The 21,261-nt window shown below is 36.4% G+C and overlaps 1 protein-coding gene and 1 pseudogene across 1 annotated transcript in view; both read left to right on the top strand.

Moving 5' to 3' along the window:
- Positions 1-21,261, top strand: part of LOC148944782 (uncharacterized) — a 99,225-nt gene that overhangs the window by 31,929 nt on the left and 46,035 nt on the right. Inside the window, exon 3 of the mRNA XM_089100667.1 lies at positions 9,073-9,185. Within this exon, the coding sequence (XP_088956793.1) occupies positions 9,073-9,185 (113 nt within the window). The remainder of the gene's footprint in view (positions 1-9,072; positions 9,186-21,261) is intronic.
- Positions 15,154-16,319, top strand: LOC148944783 (uncharacterized; annotated as a pseudogene).

Genomic DNA, 21,261 nt, shown 5'->3' with positions numbered 1-21,261 from the left:
GATAACAAAAACTCCGGTGTCTACACAACCCCCCAGGGCCCGGGGGCAGGCGCTGCAAGTTATGCCCTAGTGGCATATATGGTTCTTATGGAAAGGATGCTCGTGTAAACTTCAGAAGGGCTCATTTGGATGGAAATTGAAAGTTCTAGCTCAATTTTTAAGAGTCAAAAGAGATTGGAGGGCAACTAGCCCCAACCCCATGCCCTTTTTTCGTAGACCCATCCGACACAAATTTTGAGATAACCATTTTTTAAAACAGTTCAGAGGTCAGATAACAAAACTCCGGTGTCGACAAAACCCCCCAGGGCCCGGGGGACGGGCGTTGTAAGTTATGTCCTGTGGCCGTATGTGATTCTTATGAAAGGAATGCTCACATAAACTTCAGAGAGGGCTTACTTGATATGAAATTTAAAGTTCTAGTTCACTTTCTCAGGGTCAAGAAATATCCGAGGGCAACTAGCCCCTCCCTCCTTTACGCTTTTTTCTTCCCCAAACCCATCCGATAGAACTTTTAAGTTGCCATTTTGTTAAAAACAGTTTCAAACATCAGATATTAAGACTCTAGGGTTGACACAACCCCCCCCCCCCCCCAGGGCCCGGGGATAGTCATTGTAAGTTATGCCCGGGCTCCATATATGGTTCTTATAGAAAGGGTGCTCGTATAAAATCCAGAGAGGGCTTATTTGATTGAAAATGGAAAGTTCTAGTTCACTTCTAAAGGGTCAAAAGAGATTGAAGGGCAATTAGCCCGGCCCTCCCTCTATCTCCTTTTCCCCCAAAACCATCCGATAAAAGTTCTGAGATAGTCATTTTGTTAAAAATACTTCAAACATTAGATATTGAAAACTCCGAGGTGGACACAACCCCATTTTATTACTTTGATACTGTTACTTTAATACTAGTTTTGATACTTTGATGAACATTTAATTTTGAAAAAAAAAGTTTGATTTTGAAATAAGGTATTTTTAAAAACTTGAAACTTTTATCAATCAAAAACGCACAAACATTAATTAAAAAAAAAAACTTTCCAAAAAAGACGATTTTCAAAGAAAAGTAAAGGCCATTTTAAACTTTAAGATCAGCAGATACAAATACCTGTTAAAATTCAAACTCAAAACGACCAGAAATTACTATTAAAGAATAAATGAAACCCAAACCCAATCAAAGCAAAAAAACATACAACAAGTAATAATATAAATGAATAAATAAATCTTAAAGCGAGTAAAATTAACTAGTATATGCAAATCAAGCTTAAAACGAAAATAAATATTATGCGTTTGAAGTATGAATGCAACCTAAAACGAACAGAAATTAAATAAACAATCAATGCAAAGAAACATACAAAGATACTAATGTAAATTAATAAATAAATCTTAAAACGAGTGAAACTTAAATTGAATATACAAATCAAGCTTGAAACGAACAAAAATTTCTACAAACAAGAGTTTGGGTATAGCCTCCTTCTCTCACTGTAAAAGTCTAAAACCTCTGGCTTCATTGGCGCTTTACTGAAAACTACATGTGTCTTGATCAGTCTTGGAAAGTATAAACAAAATCAAATTTAATATTTGATATATAATGATATTAATTGTTTAAAGATTCATCAGTTCAAGATTTTATTTCACTGTGATTTTATTTTCAATGCTGTAAGAACTGGAAAAAAATATTTGGAATATAATTCGTTTTCAGTGAAGCGTCAATGACGTAGTAGGCTTTAGGCTTTTACAGTTAAGGAAGGGGACAATTTTAGGGGTCGTGAGCAATTTTAGAAAGAACTAATAAATTAAATAGAATATTTGATGTATATGATATAATTGCTGAAAGCTCATCAGTTCAAAATTTTACTGTAATCCTAATGTTTATTTTCGATATTAAGTACAAAGGAAAAAATTTGTAATACAATTCGTTTTCAGTAAAACGTCAATGACGCAGTAGGTTTTAGAATTTTTCAGCGAGAGAAGGAGGCGATACCCAAACTCTTGTTTATAGTGATGTTTGTTCGTTTCAAGCTTGATTTGCATATTCAATTTAAGTTTCACTCGTTTTAAGATTTATTTATTAATTTATATTATTATCTATTGTATGTTTGTTTGCTTGGATTCTTTATTTAATTTCTGTTCGTTTTTGGTTCCATTTATATTTCAGTAGCAAAATATTTTTTTTTTCGTTTTAAGCTCGATTTGTATATTCAGTTTAAACATTTCTCGCTTTAAGATTAATTTATTCATTTATATTATTACTTGTTGTATGTTTTTCGATATGACTGTTTTTTTAATTTCTATTCGTTTTGGGTTTCATTTATTCTTTAATATTAATTTCTGGTCGGTTTGAGTTTGAATTTTAACAAGTATTTGTATCTGTTGATCTTAAGTTAAAAATGGCCTTTACTTTTCTTTGAAAAACTACTTTTTCGGAGAGTTTTTAAATTAATTTTGAATAAAATGGCTATCTCAAAATTTCTATTGGATGCATTTCGGGAAAACACAACGTGTGGGGGGGGGGGGGTAGCTGCCTTCTGATCACTTTGACTCTTAAAAAGGGCAATAAAAATTCTGACTACCAATCCAATGAGCCCCCTCGTATGTATATGGGACCACCCTTTCTATAAAAACCTTATATGCAACAGGGCATGACTCACAATCCTTGCCTTGAGGTCTGTGGGACGATGTCATCCTCAAGGACATAGTTTCTGGACCTTTCAACACGCTGAACAAAGTTGCTGTCTCAAAATTTTGATTGAATGTGTATGGGGAAATGAAGTGTGGAGGGGGGTGGTAATCTCTAGTCAATTTTAACTCTTAATTAATCAAAAAAAGGCCTTTTGCACACAATAATTTTTTCAAAAAAAAGTAAAGAACTCCATTAAACCAAAAACGAACAAAAGTAGAATCAAATAATTTATTAATCATACAAATAACGCAAGTCACCATCAATAAATAAATGAAACCCAAAACAAACAAAAACTAAAATAAGTCAAACTCAAATCGAACAGAAATTATTCTGAGTAGGGTTCTAAACCCTATGCTTTCTAAAAGCCAGAATATAATTTGTACTTTACTGAAAAAAATTCAAATGAATTTACTGAAAAAAATCGTCATTGCCAGTTTAATGTACATATGCTGATATTTATTCCTTAAAATGTTAATTAATTTTTGATTTCTTAAAGTTATAAAAGTGAAAACACATAAAAGAATTTGTTCCGTAAGGTACAAAATATATTCTGAATTTTAGAAAGCATAGGGTTTAGAACCCTACTCGTATTAATTTCTGCTCGTGTTGAGTTTGACTTATTTTAATTTCTGTTTGTTTTGGGTTTCATTTGTTTATTGATACTGAATTTTGGTAGTAGTATGCTTGTTAGATCATTTGATCCTACTTTTGTTCATTTTTGGTTTAATGGAGTTCTTTACTTTTTTTTGAAAAATTTATTTTTTTCGAAAAACATTTTTTAATTAATTTCTGTTTTTTTATATTGACGTAGTTTTCTTCAGGGAGAAAGACTGAGCCTCTTCTGAAGTTAAACAACCATAACCCATAAACCCTTCCATAAAAACCTTAAATACCCCCTGCAGAACTTAAATCCCCTGCCCTAATCCCTGGGATTTGTTTCAACCCCGAAAGCCTTGTTACATGATATTCAGACTATTTTGAATAGAATGGCTATCTCAAAATTTTTATTAGACGCATTTCGGGACAATACGACGTGTGGGTATGGGGGAGGGGGGTTGCTGCCCTCTGATCACTTTGACTCTTAAAAAGAGCACTAGAGTGTCTGATTACCTATCCAATGAGCCCTTCGAAGTTTATATGACCACATTTTCTATAAAAAAAAACTATATGTCCCCAGGGCATAAATTACAACCCTTGCCCTGAGGGTTGGGGGAATATGTTGTCACCAAAGACATAATTTCCAGATCTTTCTGGTAGGCTGAACAGAATGGCTATATCAAATTTTTTGATTGGAAGTGTTTTGGGAAATGATAGGCGTGGATGGGGGCATTTGATCTCTGATCACTTTTGACTAATAAAAAAGGCACTAGTCCTCTCAATTTCCAATCGAATGAGCCCTTTTTGAAGCATCTACGACAAAAATTTCTATAAAAACCTTAAATGCCCCAAGGGCATAACTTAGGATCCATATCCTGAGAGCTATGGGTGGAGGGTTGTTTTTCTCAAAGACATAATTTCTAGACCTTTCAATCATGTTGAAAAAAATGGCTATATCAAAATTTTGAACGGAAATGTTTGGGGGAATGATGGGTGTTGGGGGGGGGGATTCTCCGTCCAATTGCTTTCAACTATTAAAAAGGGCAATAGTCATCTTAATTTCCAATCTAAAGAGCCCTTTTTGAAGTTCTTATAACAACAACACTTTCTATAAGATATTATTTGCCCCCAGGGCATAATTTACAACCTTTGCCTTGAGGGCTGACGGGGGTTTGTTATACTCAAAAACATAATTTCCAGTTTTGACTAATCAGTTTTGATTAGCCTATTAAAAAGGGCACTAGCCCTTTCAATTGCCAATTGAATGAGCCTACATTGCCGTTTCTACGACAACATTTTCTATAAGAAAAAAACCTTATATGCCCCCAGGGCATAAATTACAACCATTGCCTTGAAGACTGTGTGTGTGTGGGGGGTGTCATCCTCAAAGACCTAATTTCCAGAACCTAAATCCACGTTGAACAAAATGGCTATCTCAAAATTTGATTGGGTGTGTTTGGGGAAATGGTGGGTGTGAGAGGGAGATTAGTTACCCTCCAATCACTTTCGACTATTAAAAAGGGCACTGGCCCTTTTAATTTTCAATCGGATGAGCCTTTTTTTAAGTCTCTACGAAAACGCTTTCTATAAAAACCAGAACCTAAATCCACGTTGAACAAAATGGCTATCTCAAAATTTGATTGGGTGTGTTTGGGGAAATGGTGGGTGTGAGAGTGAGATTAGTTACCCTCCAATCACTTTCGACTATTAAAAAGGGCACTGGCCCTTTTAATTTTCAATCGGATGAGCCTTTTTTGAAGTCTCTACGAAAACGCTTTCTATAAAAACCTTATATGCCCCCAGGGCATAACTTACAAACCTTGCCTTAAGGGGTTTGGGGGGTTTGTCATCCTCTAAGACATAATTTCCAGAACTTTCAACTATGTTGAAGAAAATGCATATCTCAACATTTTAATTTGATGTGTTTGGAGAAATTGTGGGCATGAGAAGGGGTTAGTGGCTTTCCAATCACTTTTGACTATTAAAAAGGACATTAGCCCTTTCAATTTCCAATCAAATGAGCTTTTTTGAAGTTTCTGCGACAACACTTTCTTATATGCCCCCAGGGCACAACTTACAACCCTTGACCTTAGGGTTATGGGGTAAGTATCCTCCTCAAAAGCATAATATCCAGATCTTTCAACTATGTTGAACAAAATGTCTATTTCAAAATTTTGATTGGATGTGTTTGGGGAAATGCTGGGCGTGAGAAGGATGCTATTTGCCCTCCAATAAGTTTCGACTATTAAAAAGGCTACTAGCTCTTTCATTTCCAGTCGAGTGAGCCCTTTTTGAAGTTTTTACGACAACGCTTTCTATAAAAACCTTATATGCCCCCAGTCCATAACTTACAACCCTTGCCCTGAGGGCTGTGTGTAAGTGTCCTCCTCAAAAACATAATTTCCTGATCTTTCGTTGAACAAAATGTCTAGCTCAAAATTTTGATTGGATGTGTTTGGGGAAATGGTTGGGCGTGGAAGAGCTGTTAGTTGCCCTCGAATCATTTTCGGGTATTAAAAAGGGCACAAGCCCTTCCAATTTCCAAACAAATGAGCCCTTTTCGAAATTCCTATGACAGCTCATTCGATATGAAGTGCCCTGGTCTAAACCAAAAAAATAAATAAATAGATAACACTTTCTGCCAACATTGTTCTTTACCTTCTCCCAACATTCTGCCAACATTGCGCAGCCTATTATAAGGGCATTATAACTTCCTATTTCAAACCAAATGAGCCCCATCTGAAGTTTATATGGCCACCTATTCTATAAGAACCTTACATGCCCCCAGGTCATAACTTACAACCCTTGCCCCAGGGCTCTAGAGGGGGGTAGTGTAAGCCCTTGAGGCATCATCATACGTTCTTGACACTGTTTTGAACAAAATTATTATATCACAACTTCAATCCAATGCGTTTGGTGAAAAGAAGGGTAGTCGGAGGGAGGGGGGTTGAGTTGCCCTCCCTCACTTTTGACTCTTAAAGGGGAATTAGAACTCTTATTAAGGGCACTACAACTTCCAATTTCAGATTGTATGAGCCTCATCTGAAGTTTATACGACCACCCATTCCATAAAAACCTTATATAACCCCCAGGGCATAACTTACAACCATTGCCTAAGAGCTCGGGGGGGGGGGGGGTAGTGTCAACCCTTGAGGCATTGTTGTATGCTCTTTAGACTATTTTGAAGAAACTAGCTATCTCACGATTTCATCAGATGCAATCAGATGCATCACCTTTGACTCTTAAAAGGAATTTATAACTTCCAATTTACAACCAAATGAGCCTCCTCTAAAATTCATTCAACCCTCTCTTCCATAGAAACCTTAAATAGTCCCGGGGCATAACTCAAAATCCCAGCTCCCAGGCTCTTGGGCTTTGTTTCAACCCTAAAAACCTTGTTATATGATATTTGGACTATTTTGAAGAAAATGACATTCTCAAGCTTTCTATTGGATGCATTTCAGAAAAATACGACGTGCGAGGGGAGAGGGTAGCTGCCCTCCGATCAATTTAACTCTTAAGAAGGCATTATAACTTATGATTAACAGTCCGATGAGCCCTCTCCGAAGTTTGTACGGTCACCTGTTCTATAAAAATCTTATATGCCCCCAGGGCATAACTTGATACCCTTGCTTTGAGGGTTGTGTTGGTGTGGGGGGGGGGGAGGAGTTGTAACCCTCAAAGTCTGATGAGCCCCTTCTGACGTTTATACCATCACTCTTTCTATAAAAACCTTATATGCCCCCAGGGTATAACTTAAAACCCTTGCTTTGAGAGCTGCGGGGAGGGGGGTTGTCATCCCCAAAGACACGAGTTCCAGACTTTTCAACTGCGCTGAACAAGATGGATATCTCAAAATTTTGATTCGATGTGTTTGGGTCAATGATGGGCGGGGGGGGGGGGCTATTTGCCCTCCAATCAGTTTCGAGTATTAAAAAGGGCACTAGCCTTCTCAATGTCCAATTGAATGAGCCCTTTTTAAAGTTTTACGACAACTCCTTCTGTGCGAAGTGCCCTGGTCTAAAAAAAAAAAATATTAATACATTGTGCCAACATAGTTCTTTACTTAGGCATCATTATTGCGCTGCTATGAAATAGGAAGCTTTTTTAAAGCACTAAAAAATTTGGCATAACTAGCGAAGATTAGAGGAGGGGGCAACCCCTCCCCCCTCGTATATGAAACAATTTATGTTTCTTTTAAGTTTCAATGTTGCTCCTTACTTTAAGTTGAAAAACCTTTTTTTCTACTAAATTTCTGACCGTTTTTCCAATCATACCGGGAAATCCCCCCTCCTATTCGTGAAAGATTTGATGTGAATCAACTTCGTTAAATGGAGCGTTATTATAATAATTGTCCATGTTTATCAATAATTTTCTATGGACGTTTGACGTCCATCTACTTGACGTTTCTACGTGACGTTTTAGAATTGAATTCGCATCGCGTAGCAAAAAATGGGCCTGGTAATAACCCCAGCATAAGACCCATGCAGCCCCAACTGTGGTATTTTTTCATGAAGGTTAACGAGGATATCATCTCAATAAATTGCTGTCAGGACCATTTTATATTCTGACTTAAGATGATTTGTATATAGGGTATACAGGCCTGTAAGAAATAATTCCACCAGGATTCTAGGAACGAACAAACCATTTTGTTGGTCACAAAAGTTCTGGAAGTATGTTGACAAGCACAAACCGACCTTCCCAGATAAAAATTTTTGCCACAGATCCCAGCCCGGAGGAAACCAACTGATGTGATTCTTTAAAAGATTTTAATTCGCTTAGCTGATCTCTATATGTATTACGATGACACTGATTTTTCCATTTTTGAAGCTCCCAAAAATTCGAACACTTCAGATTAAGATGGTTTTCAACATGTATTTGTGAAACATATTGTTCATAGAATTCCTGAGCCTTCTTTTTTCAAAACTAATTTGTTTATTGACACATGCATCCTTCTGAATTAAAGGAAGCTTACAAAAACCTCTTCAGAAAAATGGGTCTAGGTATAAGTCTAATGGGTCTAACTTAAAATTGCGTCATTATTCTCTATAGCTGATAAGAGGTTACTTAAAGCAAGAATCTAAAACCACTTTGATATGAAAAATATTTGGTCGTCTGCACAGCATTGTTTTTGTAAAAAAGATCTTGTAGCATGGAATTTCTAGAGGTTATGAAGGATTTTATTCAGTGAGCTTACCCCATTCTATCTCGTTATTGCTTTTATACGGACTTCCTGAAAGCTTTTTGTAAGGTTTACGATACCTCTCAAGCTCTGGGTACAAAATCTATAACTTTACAAGTTTGTAGATTTTTTCACTTTTTCTGCTTAAGGATCAACATTTTGGCCTGTTATTTCTATTTTGGACTAAATTTTGCAACAAATTTATAAAAATGATTTTGCTAATTGTAGTTGTATTAATTGTCTTAAGTACTAAAAAATATCGTCATTAAACTTGTCTGCATCAAAACAGTTAGTAACTGAAGGGAATAGTTAATTTTTTAGTATTACATTTAAAAATCAAAACTAAACACAGATTTTACCCTTTTAAGGAGCTTCTTCTTTCTGGGGTTGCAGAAGGAGCTTTTGTTTTCTGGTTCCTCTTCTTTGTAATTTTAGAAAGGTTCCAAGACGGGTTTAGTTTCTGATTTATGCAAGGTCATTTTTTGGCAGACAGTTATCTTCGAGATTATTGCAGAGTCAAGGAATTTATGTTCACTGTTTGACAGAATTATATACACAGTAAACCAAAAGATTTCTATTTTATAATGAAATGAAAATTGTCAGTAATAATTCTTTTGTTTAAGCTGTCGAGGCAGTACTACGAAAGAGTTACAACTTTTATTTTCCGTGATTGTCAGACGACTGCCATTGGTCAGTGAGTTACTACTTGAGAATAATTATATTCCAGAAATTTTCGGTAAGTCCTTTAAGTCAAATTGTTCGTTGAGGTAGGGGAGTTTAATTTTAGTCTTTTTTCGGTTTATTAAATTAAAGGAATGTTTTTAGAAGAGACTAAATAAAGTATGAAGACTATCAATTCCAAGGAAGCTAAGAAATAATTTAGCCAAGAATAGTTTATTTTAAATCAGGGAAAACAAAGTTTAATTATTTATTTGATTAGGAATTTGAGTCATCTCCTTTTTTAGTCATCTCCTTTTTTAGGAATCTCCTTTTTTTAGTCATCAATAAGAAACTGAAAACTAAAACGCGTTTTAGAATTGAAAACGGGGAAAAGCTCCTGTGTAACAACTTAAATTTTCATTTTGTTCCAATCATTTCTTTGAGAGTGGCCTTTTTTATAATATTAATTAAAAAAACTTTTTCCACAAAATAAGTTTTTCAAAGAAAAGTAAAGAACTCCATTAAACAAAAAATGAGCAAAAATAAAATCAAATAATCTACCAAGCATGAAACTACCACATAAATGAAACCCAAAACCAACAGAAATTACAACATATAACCGAGTCAAGCTCAAAACGAGCAGAAATTAACATAAGATGGGCTCAAAACCCCTATGCCTTCCCAAGGCCAAAACTTTAAACTACGTGGAACAAAATGGCTGTCTCAAAATTTTGATTGGGTGTGTTTGGGGAAATTGTGGGCTTGGAAGGGGTGTTAGTTGCCTTCCAATTACTTTTTACTGTTACAAAGGGAACTAGCCATTTCAATTTCTACTTGAAACAGCCCTTTTTTAAGTTTCTACCACAACACGTTCTGTAAAAACCTTATATTCCCCCCAGGTCATAACTTAAAACCCTTGCCTTGAGGGCTGTGAGGGGGTTGTCATCCCCAAAGAACTAATTTACAGAACTTCAAACTACGTTGAATAAATTGGCTATCTCAAAATTTTGATTGGATGTGTTTGGGGAAAAGGTTGGCTTGAGAGGGGGGTTAGTTTCCCTCCAATCACTTTTGACTATTAAAAAGGGCACTAGCCCTCTCGATTTCAAATCGAATGAGCCTTTTTCGAAGTTTTTACGACAGCGCTTTCTATAAAAACCTTATATGCCCCCAGGGCATAACTTACAACCCTTGCCCTGAAGGCTTTGGGGGAGTGTCCTCCTCAAAAACATAATTTCTATATGAATATCAACTACGCTGAACAAAACGGTTATCAAGAAATTTTGATTCGATGTGTTTCGGGAAATGGTGGGCGTGGAAGAAGTGTTAGACGCCTTCCAATCACTTTCGACTATTAAAAAGGGCACAAGCCACTCCAATTTCCAATTGAATGAGCCCTTTTTGGAGTTTCTACGACAACTTCTTCGATACGAGGTGCCCTGCTCTAAAGGAAAAAAATAATGAATAATACATTGTGCCAACATCGTTCTTATATGCCCTAGGGCATAACTTAAAACCCTTGCCCCGAGGATTGTGGGGGAGTGTCCTCCTCAAAAACATATTTCTATCTTGAAATCAAATATGCTGAACAAAATGTCTATCTCAAAATTTTGATTGGATAGGCTTGGGGGAATGATGGGTGTCGGAGGGGGGGGGGCTAGTTGCCCTCCAATCACTTTCGACTATTAAAATGGGCACTAGCCACTCAAATTTCCAATTGAATGAGCCCTTTTCGAAGACAACTCCTTCGATACGAGGTGCCCGGGTATGGAAAAAAAAATAATACATTGTGCCAACATCGTTCTTTACTTAGGCAGCGCTATTGTGCTGCCTATGATTGGGATGAGGTTAAATACATTTTTTAAGAGGGCGAGGATAGAATCTAATATTCTTTTTCTGGGTTTATAGAACTTAGATCTTGTTTTACAAGATACTTAAGTTGATTAAGAATGAGACAGTCCTGCCATGCCTGGACAAATTTGAGTTGACCGACCTTCTCAACAGTTTGCTTATAGCAGAAAATTTACAAGAAAATCATCAGTAAGAGGATTGGAGTAACAGCTGGTCCAAGTTGCAAGATAACTTCGGTAGAAGCAATGAAAAAATTGATGAAGTGTATTTCAAACCTGGATTTAAATTCCCTGAGGAGATTGATGTTTAATGGTGTGAAAATTAAATTAATAGTAAAAACAGCGGTTGCTTACTGAAATCAAGCCGTAATTTTGCAAGCTAAAAACCTACTAAATGCTGAACTAAATATTTTAAGCCGTCTACTAACACACTCGGTAGATGGGACTTGGGTTAAACTCTTTCCACAGCTGCGAACCAAATGTTTTCATGCCTAGATTTGCTATAACGAGCCCGAGTGAATTCCCGACCGTAGTAGAGGACAGTAGTACCGTAGTAGAGGAACCACAAGAACAGTCCAATCAGTCATTTTCTGACTCAAAAGTCTTTATGCGGTGGTTCTCAGGGACCCTCCCAAAGATTTGAAAGGTCCATCGAAGGGCCTTTATAAGATATTTTGTATTCCAGTGCTGTCGGAGGGACAAGTGACCTAGCTAAAGTAAAGGGTAATGGAAGCTTGTCATTTCTAGTAAACATATTGCTAACCAAATTGTTGATAAGGCTATGAATTATGAAGTCTCTCTTGAGGCACCAGTTAAAGAACCCGTCTATGTTGCAGACTTTAAGCAGGGTCCTGACGATCTGAACGACTCCAACTTAAGGAACCTATTGCAAATTGGACCAAAACAGCCAAATTTGGGAAATAACGAACATTTAAATTTTGCTTCCAATATCGACATGATATTGACAGATTCCTAGAGGATTCAATCAAAATTGGATACGAGAGCTTTCCTGTGCAATACTTGATTTTTCGCTCTCACCGGTGCTTTAACTGCCTTGTTAATGGACATGTCACTACCAACTGTATGAAGCCAACCTTGTGTTTGAGATGTGGAGCGCTTGACCACAAGTCAACCTCCTGTCATCCGTGCAAGAAAACTTGTCTTACTTGTAAAATGGAAGGTTATACATGCTAGAGTTTTAACTGACCCAAAACTCGAAAACTGTCAAAAGTTAAGTCATGATGCTAAGTCTTATGTCTTGGGATATTTAGCTCTAAGTGATAAACGCCCTTATTTCTAAGTATTCTTTTATTTTTTTTTAAGATCATTTTATTACTAAGCTTAGTTTGAATTTACACAATTTAAAAGGTGCTTCAATATTCCGTGTTCCCGCTAAAATGTTAAGTAAAAAGGGCAGACACTCGGGAGGTCTAGCATCCTTTTTACTTTCAGATGTGCGTTCTAGTTTATTTGAGACGGGTGATTATTTTCTTGCAATTAGGGCTGAGAGTTGTATATTCATTAATTTGTACTGCTAATAAATTATGGTAATAATCAGTCTGATCAATTATTTGCACTTTCTCTTCAAAAGCTTGGCTCATGTTTGGATAAAGCAAAGTGAGCAGGCTTGCCTTGTGCCCCTGTGTTATTCCTGGTGATTTTAATTGTGGCCTCTCAGAAATTGGGATTCATCAATCAGCTGGTACGTCAATGATAATGAGTATGTTTGATTATTTTAGTGTTCTTGCAAACGATGGCAATTTAACTTATGTGCACTATTCTGCTCAAACTTCTAATCTAGATCATGTCGCTGTTTACCAAAAACTCTCCGCTGAACGAGTGAAGGATATCTATGACTATCAATTATCTGACCATCTCCCTATTACATCCTCATTCCAATTCCATGGTTTCAAAAAACGGAATAATTTTAGGATTCCTTCTAGGCTTGAATTTAAGTTATCAAGTATTTTGCAATAGGTTGCATCAAGACGCTGGGTAATTGTAGACAGAGAAAAGCCAAGAAAGATAGTCTAAGTAATTGAGAGGCAAATGTTTAAATGGCTGGGGCACGGGTAAATGGCAGGAGTATGCATGACTCTCTTATTGGACACATTTTGTCAGTTTAGTTTTCGGAAAGGCATGCCTGCCTAGAGTCTTAGGCATGCTGATCAAGAATTCAAAAAGAGGCAAACAAGGCACATCCGCCTATGGTCTTAAGAAGGTTGACCAAGAATTTAAAATTGACATAGGACCATAAATTTGCTTGAAATAACAGGCAAACAATCGTTTAAAGCCATCTTTATCTTTCAAATAGTACCTATTCTTTGCCTAAGCTTAGCCCCACATTCTGAAAAAAATTTTAATTTTTCACAAATGTTTTAATTTTTTGGGTCACTTGCCCGAGACTCTGGGCGGGTGGGCGCCCCCAAATATTGTCCCAAATTCCTCTCTCAATTTAGCACTTGTTCATGGATGCCCAGCGTCTCCAATCACTTTCCCAATAGTATCTATTCATTGCATCAGTCCAGTTCAGCAATCTGAGCCAATTTCCCCTTTATCAAGTTTAGGGTCACTTGCCTAAGACTCTGAGCAGGTGAGGTAGGCACCTCCAAAAATTGTCCCAACTTCCACTCTCGCCTTAGAACTTATTCACGGATACCTAAAACCGTCAACCGTTAGACTGTTGCCCTAGCGGTAATCATGATTAGGCTAGAACAAATTCTGATTTACTTCTTTCTTGTAGAGGTTTTTTTTTCTGACCAAAGTTAAGACTCCTTTCCACCTTTTGCAAAGATCAAGGAAATTGTTAAAAATGACGTGAAACTTTCTCTGGATATATGTGTAACCGAAATCAGCCATGCTATTCGTTTTGCCGAAAATCAAGCTGTCTCGCCTCAAAAAATCCATATTGATATTATTCCAGGCTGATCTTCAAACCCTGATTTCGTTGCTCCTTGCTCGAAGCAAAATTTTTGTTCCGCCAATTGAAAGGTTTGCGACGGTCCATCAACTGATCCTGTAGTCTTGTACGGCTCAAAACAAAGAGAAATTTTTCTAAGGCTGTCACTCTTCATCGAAGAAACCTATTAAACGCCAATTCGACACTTGCTTAAAATGACAAAAATCTATTTTTTGAAGATTCTGTCGCTGCGACAGACATTTCTGATGAGTATTCCTACCGTGACTCCAAATTTGCAGCTCCTGACCAGCACCATGAACTTTTTTATGAAACTGAGTTTGATAATATCCTTACTACCAGTTTCAACAGAGTACCTGGTTAGCGCAGGATCAATTGAAGTTGTCATCAGGCATTTAAAGCCTAAATCGTCCAATTGTATTGACCAAATTATATTTGAAATTTAGTGGGGATGCATTAGTCAAACACTTGGCCCCTTAATACAGAGTATATTTACACAGGGAGCTGTGCCCTCTTCTTTTTGCATTGGAATCCTCGCAAAAGGTCTCCAATGCATTGGAGTTTTATCAAAGCCTGCCGTTATTTTACACATGGTGTCACAATTTTCCATTTGGTTAAATAAAGAGTATGGTAAGAGACATGACATTTACCGAAATTTCAATCAAATGCAGCGGTTTTACCGATCCGTGCGGTGATTTTACGTATCGTGTTCAAAACGGAAATTATGATAATTTTTGATAAAAAACAGTCGGTAAAAATGTCCAGCCAGACGGTAAAATCCCTCACCCCCCCCCCCCCCCCCTCCGTCCAAAAATTTTGGCTAGTAAAGACCCTGGCCTTTTCAATGCCTTTCAATGCCCTCCCTCACGTTTTGCATATTGCTTCATTTTAGAAGCTGTTTACTAGAACTGATTGTCTGAAAGTCCGGTACATTTTCCTCCGGTCCACTAAATATTTGCTTCGGTTATCACCTTGGCATCGGGATTCTTCATTGATCAAATAATTTAAACTCGCTGATTCTGATCTTACCATTTCTAAATTAATTGCCAAACATAATTGAAAACTTAACTCTTCACAGAATGATTGGTATCATGCTCTAATTCAATTGAGTTTAGTATTTTTTTATGTCTGTGTCATGACTATAATTCTACTCCAAAAGGAGCGCCTTAGCTCCGCCTTCGTTTTCAACTGAGAGATAGACGCGTCCAATCGCCTCAATTGACCAAAACAAAATCAGTTGGCGTTAGCTTTCGCTTCGATTCGGACCAAATTAAATAATGAGTGATAGTGAAATAGTGATTGAATTGTTGGACAATTTAGTCGATGAAGATTATGATCGTGAGAGGTGTGGAAGGCAATATAAAGCTCCTTCGCGTCGCAGAATACTCTCAAGTGAGAGTGACAGCGATCAAATAAATGGCTCTTGGAGCCCAGAGTTTCAAACTCGTGCTCGATAGGGCTCTCGGAGCCCTGAAATTAGTTCTAGGAACGAAAAATCTTGCTCTCGGAGCCCCATAAAAATCCATGACACAAAGCGGAAGGCTTCTCCGGAAAAGCACAAAGGTAAAAGATTAAAAGAAAACATGTCAAATGACGCTCTATTCAAAAAAATTTCTGAAGAACGTTCTGGTACAAAGAGGGTCCCAAGATCCATAAGAAACTTGCCAAAGTTGCAGATAGAGCTTTTTCTCAGCCTTTGGAAATAGTGAAGCTAAAAGAGTTATTTGAGCACCACCCTAGGCCTGCGAATACCGAAAAAATTGTTCCTCCAAAGGTGAATAGTGAAATTTGGGCTATTCTATCATCACAGGCTAAACAGAGGGATGCTAAGGCACTTCAAGTGCAGCGGACAATTGCTCACTCAACATTTTGTGTTTTAGAGGCAGCAAATGCGATTCTTGAGCTAGAAAATGAGCATATTAAAGAAAAGGTTGTCAAAAACCTTACAGATGCAGTTCATATGCTTGGCCTCACCAATTACGATCTAAGTTTAAAAAGACGTCAGGCGATGAAATTCGAATTGAGCCCAGATCCCACTGTAGCATCAGCTTTATGTGCTCCTGAAGTCAAAGTCACGGAGTATCTTTTTGGCAAAGATATTGCCAAAACAACGTCTAAAGCTAAATCCGTCGCGGATTTGAAAAAATCTTTTGGAAAACCAAAAAACATGCAAGGGAGGGCCTACCGTTATCGCCGATGGCAGAACGAAGCCCCCCGTCCAAATTATCACACAAAGCAGGGCCAGGACCGTCAAGAGAGGGCCAAATTCCAGAATATCCAGAGAAGGGATAGCAAATAGCTGGTATGTACTATTTAACATACCCCGCCCTTGATTTTTATGATTTTGTTGTTAATTTCAATAGGCAGTCACAACATTTGGCTGATAACTTTAAAGCTGGGAGAATTAGTAAGTACATCTCAAAATGGCAGTCAATAACCAGTGATTTGAATATTTTGAATATTGTAGCCTCTGGCTATAAGATTGAATTTGAGAAAACACCATTAACAGCTTTGAAAACAAAAAACAAAAGTTTTACGTTTGAACAAATACAGGATATAAGAAAAGAACTTGATACTTTATTGCATAAAGGTGGTACTGTTAAAGTACCCGACTTCACAATAAAGGAAATACGTTGTATTTCTCCCGTTTTTACAGTCCCAAAGAAAGATGGGTCTACCCGGTTTATTCTTAATTTTGAAAATTTAAATGAAAACATTAAATATTACCATTTTAAAATGTAAAGTGTTCATTCTGCGGTTCTTTTGATGACAAAAATTGTTATATGGCCTCTATTGACCTAGTCGATTTTTATTATTCATGCCCTGTTGATTTTGATGATCAAATATGGCTTTGTTTTCAAGTTGACCTTTGTTATGGCTTCACTTCGATGCCGAATGGCTTATCATCTGCCCCAAGGGTTCTTACGAAACTTATGAAACCTGTTATCTCTCTGCTTCGAAGAAAAGGGTATTTGTCAGTTACGTATTTAGACGATTCTCTCCTTCTGGGAAGGTCATATTTAGAGTGTCAAAATAATGTCTATGAAACAACGAAATTACTGTCAGAGCTGGGGTTTGTGATCCACCCGGGAAAGTCAGTTCTCATTCCAAGCCAACAAATAGAATTTCTGGGTTTTTTGTTAGATTCGCGATAAATGCGTATTTTCCTGCCGGAAAGAAAAATTAAAAGTTATAAATTTGGTTTCAAAAATTCTTAGTCAAAAATTGACTACGATTCAAGAATTGGCCGAAACTCTAGGCGTTCTCGTTTCAACATTTCCAGCAGTAGAATGAGGGCCTTTATATTACCGAAAAGCGGAATCGTTGAAAACTCAAGCATTAAGGTACGCGAAGGATGATTTTCCGGCAAGGATAATTTTAACATCCGATGTAAATTCGGAACTACAATGGTGGTTGGGTATTGCCAATCATGCTTCTAAAGCAATTGAGTCTAGATCAATTGACAAATATTTGTGTAGTGATGCGTCGAAACTAGGTTGGGAACTCGTGGATGAATATTCCATGAAAACGGCCACAGGTGAATGGTCCTCAGAAGAGATTTGATATCAAGGTCTTAGAAACGAAGGCCGTTTATCTGGGATTAAAATGATTTGCCCATGATATTAAAGGCATACTTGTTTGGCTGCGTTCTGACAATATAACCTCGGTAGCATACATAAATAAAATGGGAGGATCAAAATCTAAACTTTTTAGTTATTTCGAAAATAAGGTCTGGCAGGTAGTATTGCAGGGCAAAGGATGGATATCTGCAGAACATGTGCCTGGGGTTACTAATATCGCGGATAAAGCATCACGAAAATTTGATAATGAAAAGGAATGGAAATTGGATTCTGAAATATTTACTATTTTGAATTTTTTGGTATGTCAGTCAATAGATATTGATTTGTTTGCGACTAGATTAAATTTTCAGATTAAACCATTTGTTTCTTGGAAACCAGATCCAGAATGTTTTTTCTTAGATGCATTTGCAATGAATTGGAAGTATTATTTTTTTTATGCATTCCCCCTATTCAGTTTACTTCTGAGGACCCTTCAGAAGGTGGAAACAGATCAGGCCACACGTATTCCGATCCTTCCTAATTGGACCACATAAGTCTGGTATCGCTCACTATTAAAGCTTCGAGTAGGAAGGCACATACTTCCACCAAAAGATAGTTTTATTTTGTCTTTCCCACTAAAGCCGACCTTGCACCATCAATTGTACAAGACGTTACGCCTAGCGACTTGTGTTGTCTCCAGCAAGGGCTTCACCACCAAGGATAATCTCCTTCCACAGTCGATATTATCATGGATAAGTGGCGGGATTCAACTAAGCGCCAGTACAAAGTTTACATTGAAAAATGGATCGACTTTTGTGGAAGAAACACAATCCAGGCCTTGGAGGCAACTCTACCGGAGACTTTGACATTTCTTACGGAACTTTTTCACTCAGGTGTTGGATACGGTGCTATTAATACTGCGAGGAGTGCTTTATCGGCAATTCTACCAGGCCTTCAGTTAGGCAGTAATCACATCACCAAGAAGTTTATGAGAGGTGTCTTTAATAGAAGGCCTAGTCTACCCAAGATTTCAAGTATTTAGGATGTAAAATGTGCATTTGATCTCTTTAAACTGCCAGCTTGGGATATCAAAAATCTTCAATTAAAGACACTAACACAAAAATTAGCAGTTTTATGGATTTTATCAGCTTGTAAAAGAGTTCAGTTTTTGACCAGTTTATCACTTAGTAATATGGTACATAATGACGATGGAAGTTTTGATTTTCAAATCAATGTGTTGTTAAAAACAACGAAACCGGGCAACCACAAATCAGTAGTTAAATTTCGGCCTTTTCAAGAGTCGTCCCCGTGTCCGGTGACGCACCTAGCTAGGTATATTAGAATGACATCATATCCAAATAGAAACGACGCACTTTTTCTTACATATCGTAAGCCTCATACTGCTGCGTCCAAGTCATCTATTTCTAGATGTATAAAAGAAGTTTTATTTCTTGCAGGTATAGATATCAGTGTTTATGGTGCTCATAGCACACGGTCTGCCTCAACGTCCCACCTTAAAGCAAGAGGAGTTGATGTAGATCAAATCGTAAAATATGTAGGCTGGACAAATGCCGAAACGTTTGCAAGGTTTTATAATAAACCAATTGAAAGTGGTCAGCAGTTATCTGTGTTTTGAATATATTCACTGTAATTTGTTATATTTGAAATATCTTGCTATAAATGAATTTTTGTACAACAGCATCTTTTTATGAATAGGGCTGTTATTGATCATTAGTGTTGGTTTAGTTCAGGCTGAACTTTAAAATCTCAGTTCAACTCGATGGCGGAGCTAAGGCGATCCTTTGGTATTATAATTTATAAATTAAAAAAAAACTTACAATGTTTTATTTTTTATTTTATTTATACTCCAATGAAGGCGCGCTAGGGTAGCTGAGTGTTCAACTACCCTTCCAATTTCCCTTTCCATTGAGCTCTCAGCGTTTCATCATGAGCTTAACCACGGTATATTAAAATTACTTTAAAATACCGGTGTTGCTTTGGTCAAGCGAGGCGATTGCGCGCGTCTGTCTCAGTTGAACTCTCACCTACACTAGCGGTCCTTCTTTGGAGTAGAATTACAATCAAACTTCAAACTTGGAAAGTTTTTGTTTAATTTATCAATTAGTGAAGTAATATTTTATTTGTTTCTGACTCATGTTATTTTATCGTTAAATTTCTTTGCAGTAATTGGTTTCTTGTTCATATCTTTTTATCTTTTTTTTTCTTCTACTTCGTCTTATCATGTTATGTGAATGGTGGATGCTCAAAAAATAAATAAATAAAAATAAGTTGCACGGCCAGCCACACTGTAACATCCAACATGGCTGTCATAATGAACTCTCTGCAAATGGAAATATTATTTTTCTGAATACTAATGCTATAATATTTCTCAAAATGTATAATTTCCATACTCTTAAAAAAAAGTTACATGGCGGAATAGACTATAACGGGAATTTTTGAAAATTCATAAGGAACTCCTCCATTTCCTTTATTTTTTCACTTTGCTACTCAATGTTTTCGATTATTCGCTTGTACTTCTTTGAAAATTAAAAGCTAAGACTATGAAGTTTTTTATTTAGGAAAATACGAGTACAAAAGGTAAAGTGGTTGATGCCGTGTCTTTCTAAAATTAGACTTTCCGTTAAGAAATAGATCAATAAGAATACTTTAAATTATAAGGTTATCAGCTAAGCAAAAAAAAATAATTTAAGAAATTAAGGACAGAGTACATGTCACTAGTTTTCAAATGGTCAGTCTTAGTAGTAACCGTACAATGCATTTCACGAGTGATTGCGTAATAAGCCTTACCACGGGCCAGGCATCTATATATTTGAACCCTACGCCTGAGGCATAGATATGTGTGTAAGTTTCGAATGAATTGGGGTTACCAGGGTCATTTGCAAAGAGGTACCGTTTCTATAGAAGCTATAGTAATTTAAAATATCATGTGGAATTTGCTTGAAGGTATATACTTTGCGTACGCGCCCATACCAAACAGGTTGGTTATAATCTGTTCTGGTTCAAGTTTTTTCTGGCACAATTAACTGAATTTCTATTTCATGATAAACAAGTTTTTTTTTAGGTTACATCCGTGTGGGAAAAACCGGTGTATCTTTTTTAGAAGCTAATTATTTTTGTATATATTCAAGTTTCAAATTAGATACCTCAACAGTTTGGAATAGTTTATTGAACATAACACAACTGTAATTTTTTGTAATCACATAGAAAAAATGGATAATTCAAAGCAATTTCTGTTGAGTAAAAATTTTCTCATTATTAAAAAGAAATTGTCATTAAGTTAAGGAATAAATTCTTTACATACAATATAACTAAGGGTAATTATATAATTATAATTATTTTTTTTTTAGGATCTTAAACCTATAAATAATTATCTGATTTTTTGAATCTTACGGGGGCTTTTTTTTTTTTTTTTTTTTTTTTTAAAAAAATTCAACGCCAGTATGCATTTAAGGTTTTATTTTTATAATTATCAGTTAACATTTTTATGTATTTTTTTGAAAAAAAGTGATTAGATATATTGAAAAAAAAAAAATGTTTTTAAATAATTTAAATGCATAAAATAAACTGATTTATTTTACCAAAACTAAAATGAATTTTTTTTTCAAGGAGGTGGACACATTCAATACCCCCCCTTCTGAAAAGAGTGCACTATATAGTGAAGGTATAATAATTCAAGATACAAGACCTTCATTTATCAAATTCTCTACTAGAACTACACAAGACCAGCCAATGCCTGCGAATCTTTTAATTACAGGGACCTCTGACCCCAGTGTTATCTCCATATCATCTTGAATTAAATTGAAA

This window comes from Artemia sp. Qi Xiang Cuo, chromosome 14 (assembly GCF_049724085.1).
Source record: "Artemia sp. Qi Xiang Cuo chromosome 14, ASM4972408v1, whole genome shotgun sequence".
NCBI classification, from domain to species: domain Eukaryota; kingdom Metazoa; phylum Arthropoda; class Branchiopoda; order Anostraca; family Artemiidae; genus Artemia; species Artemia sp. Qi Xiang Cuo.
This window is presented reverse-complemented; position numbering and strand designations above follow the sequence as displayed.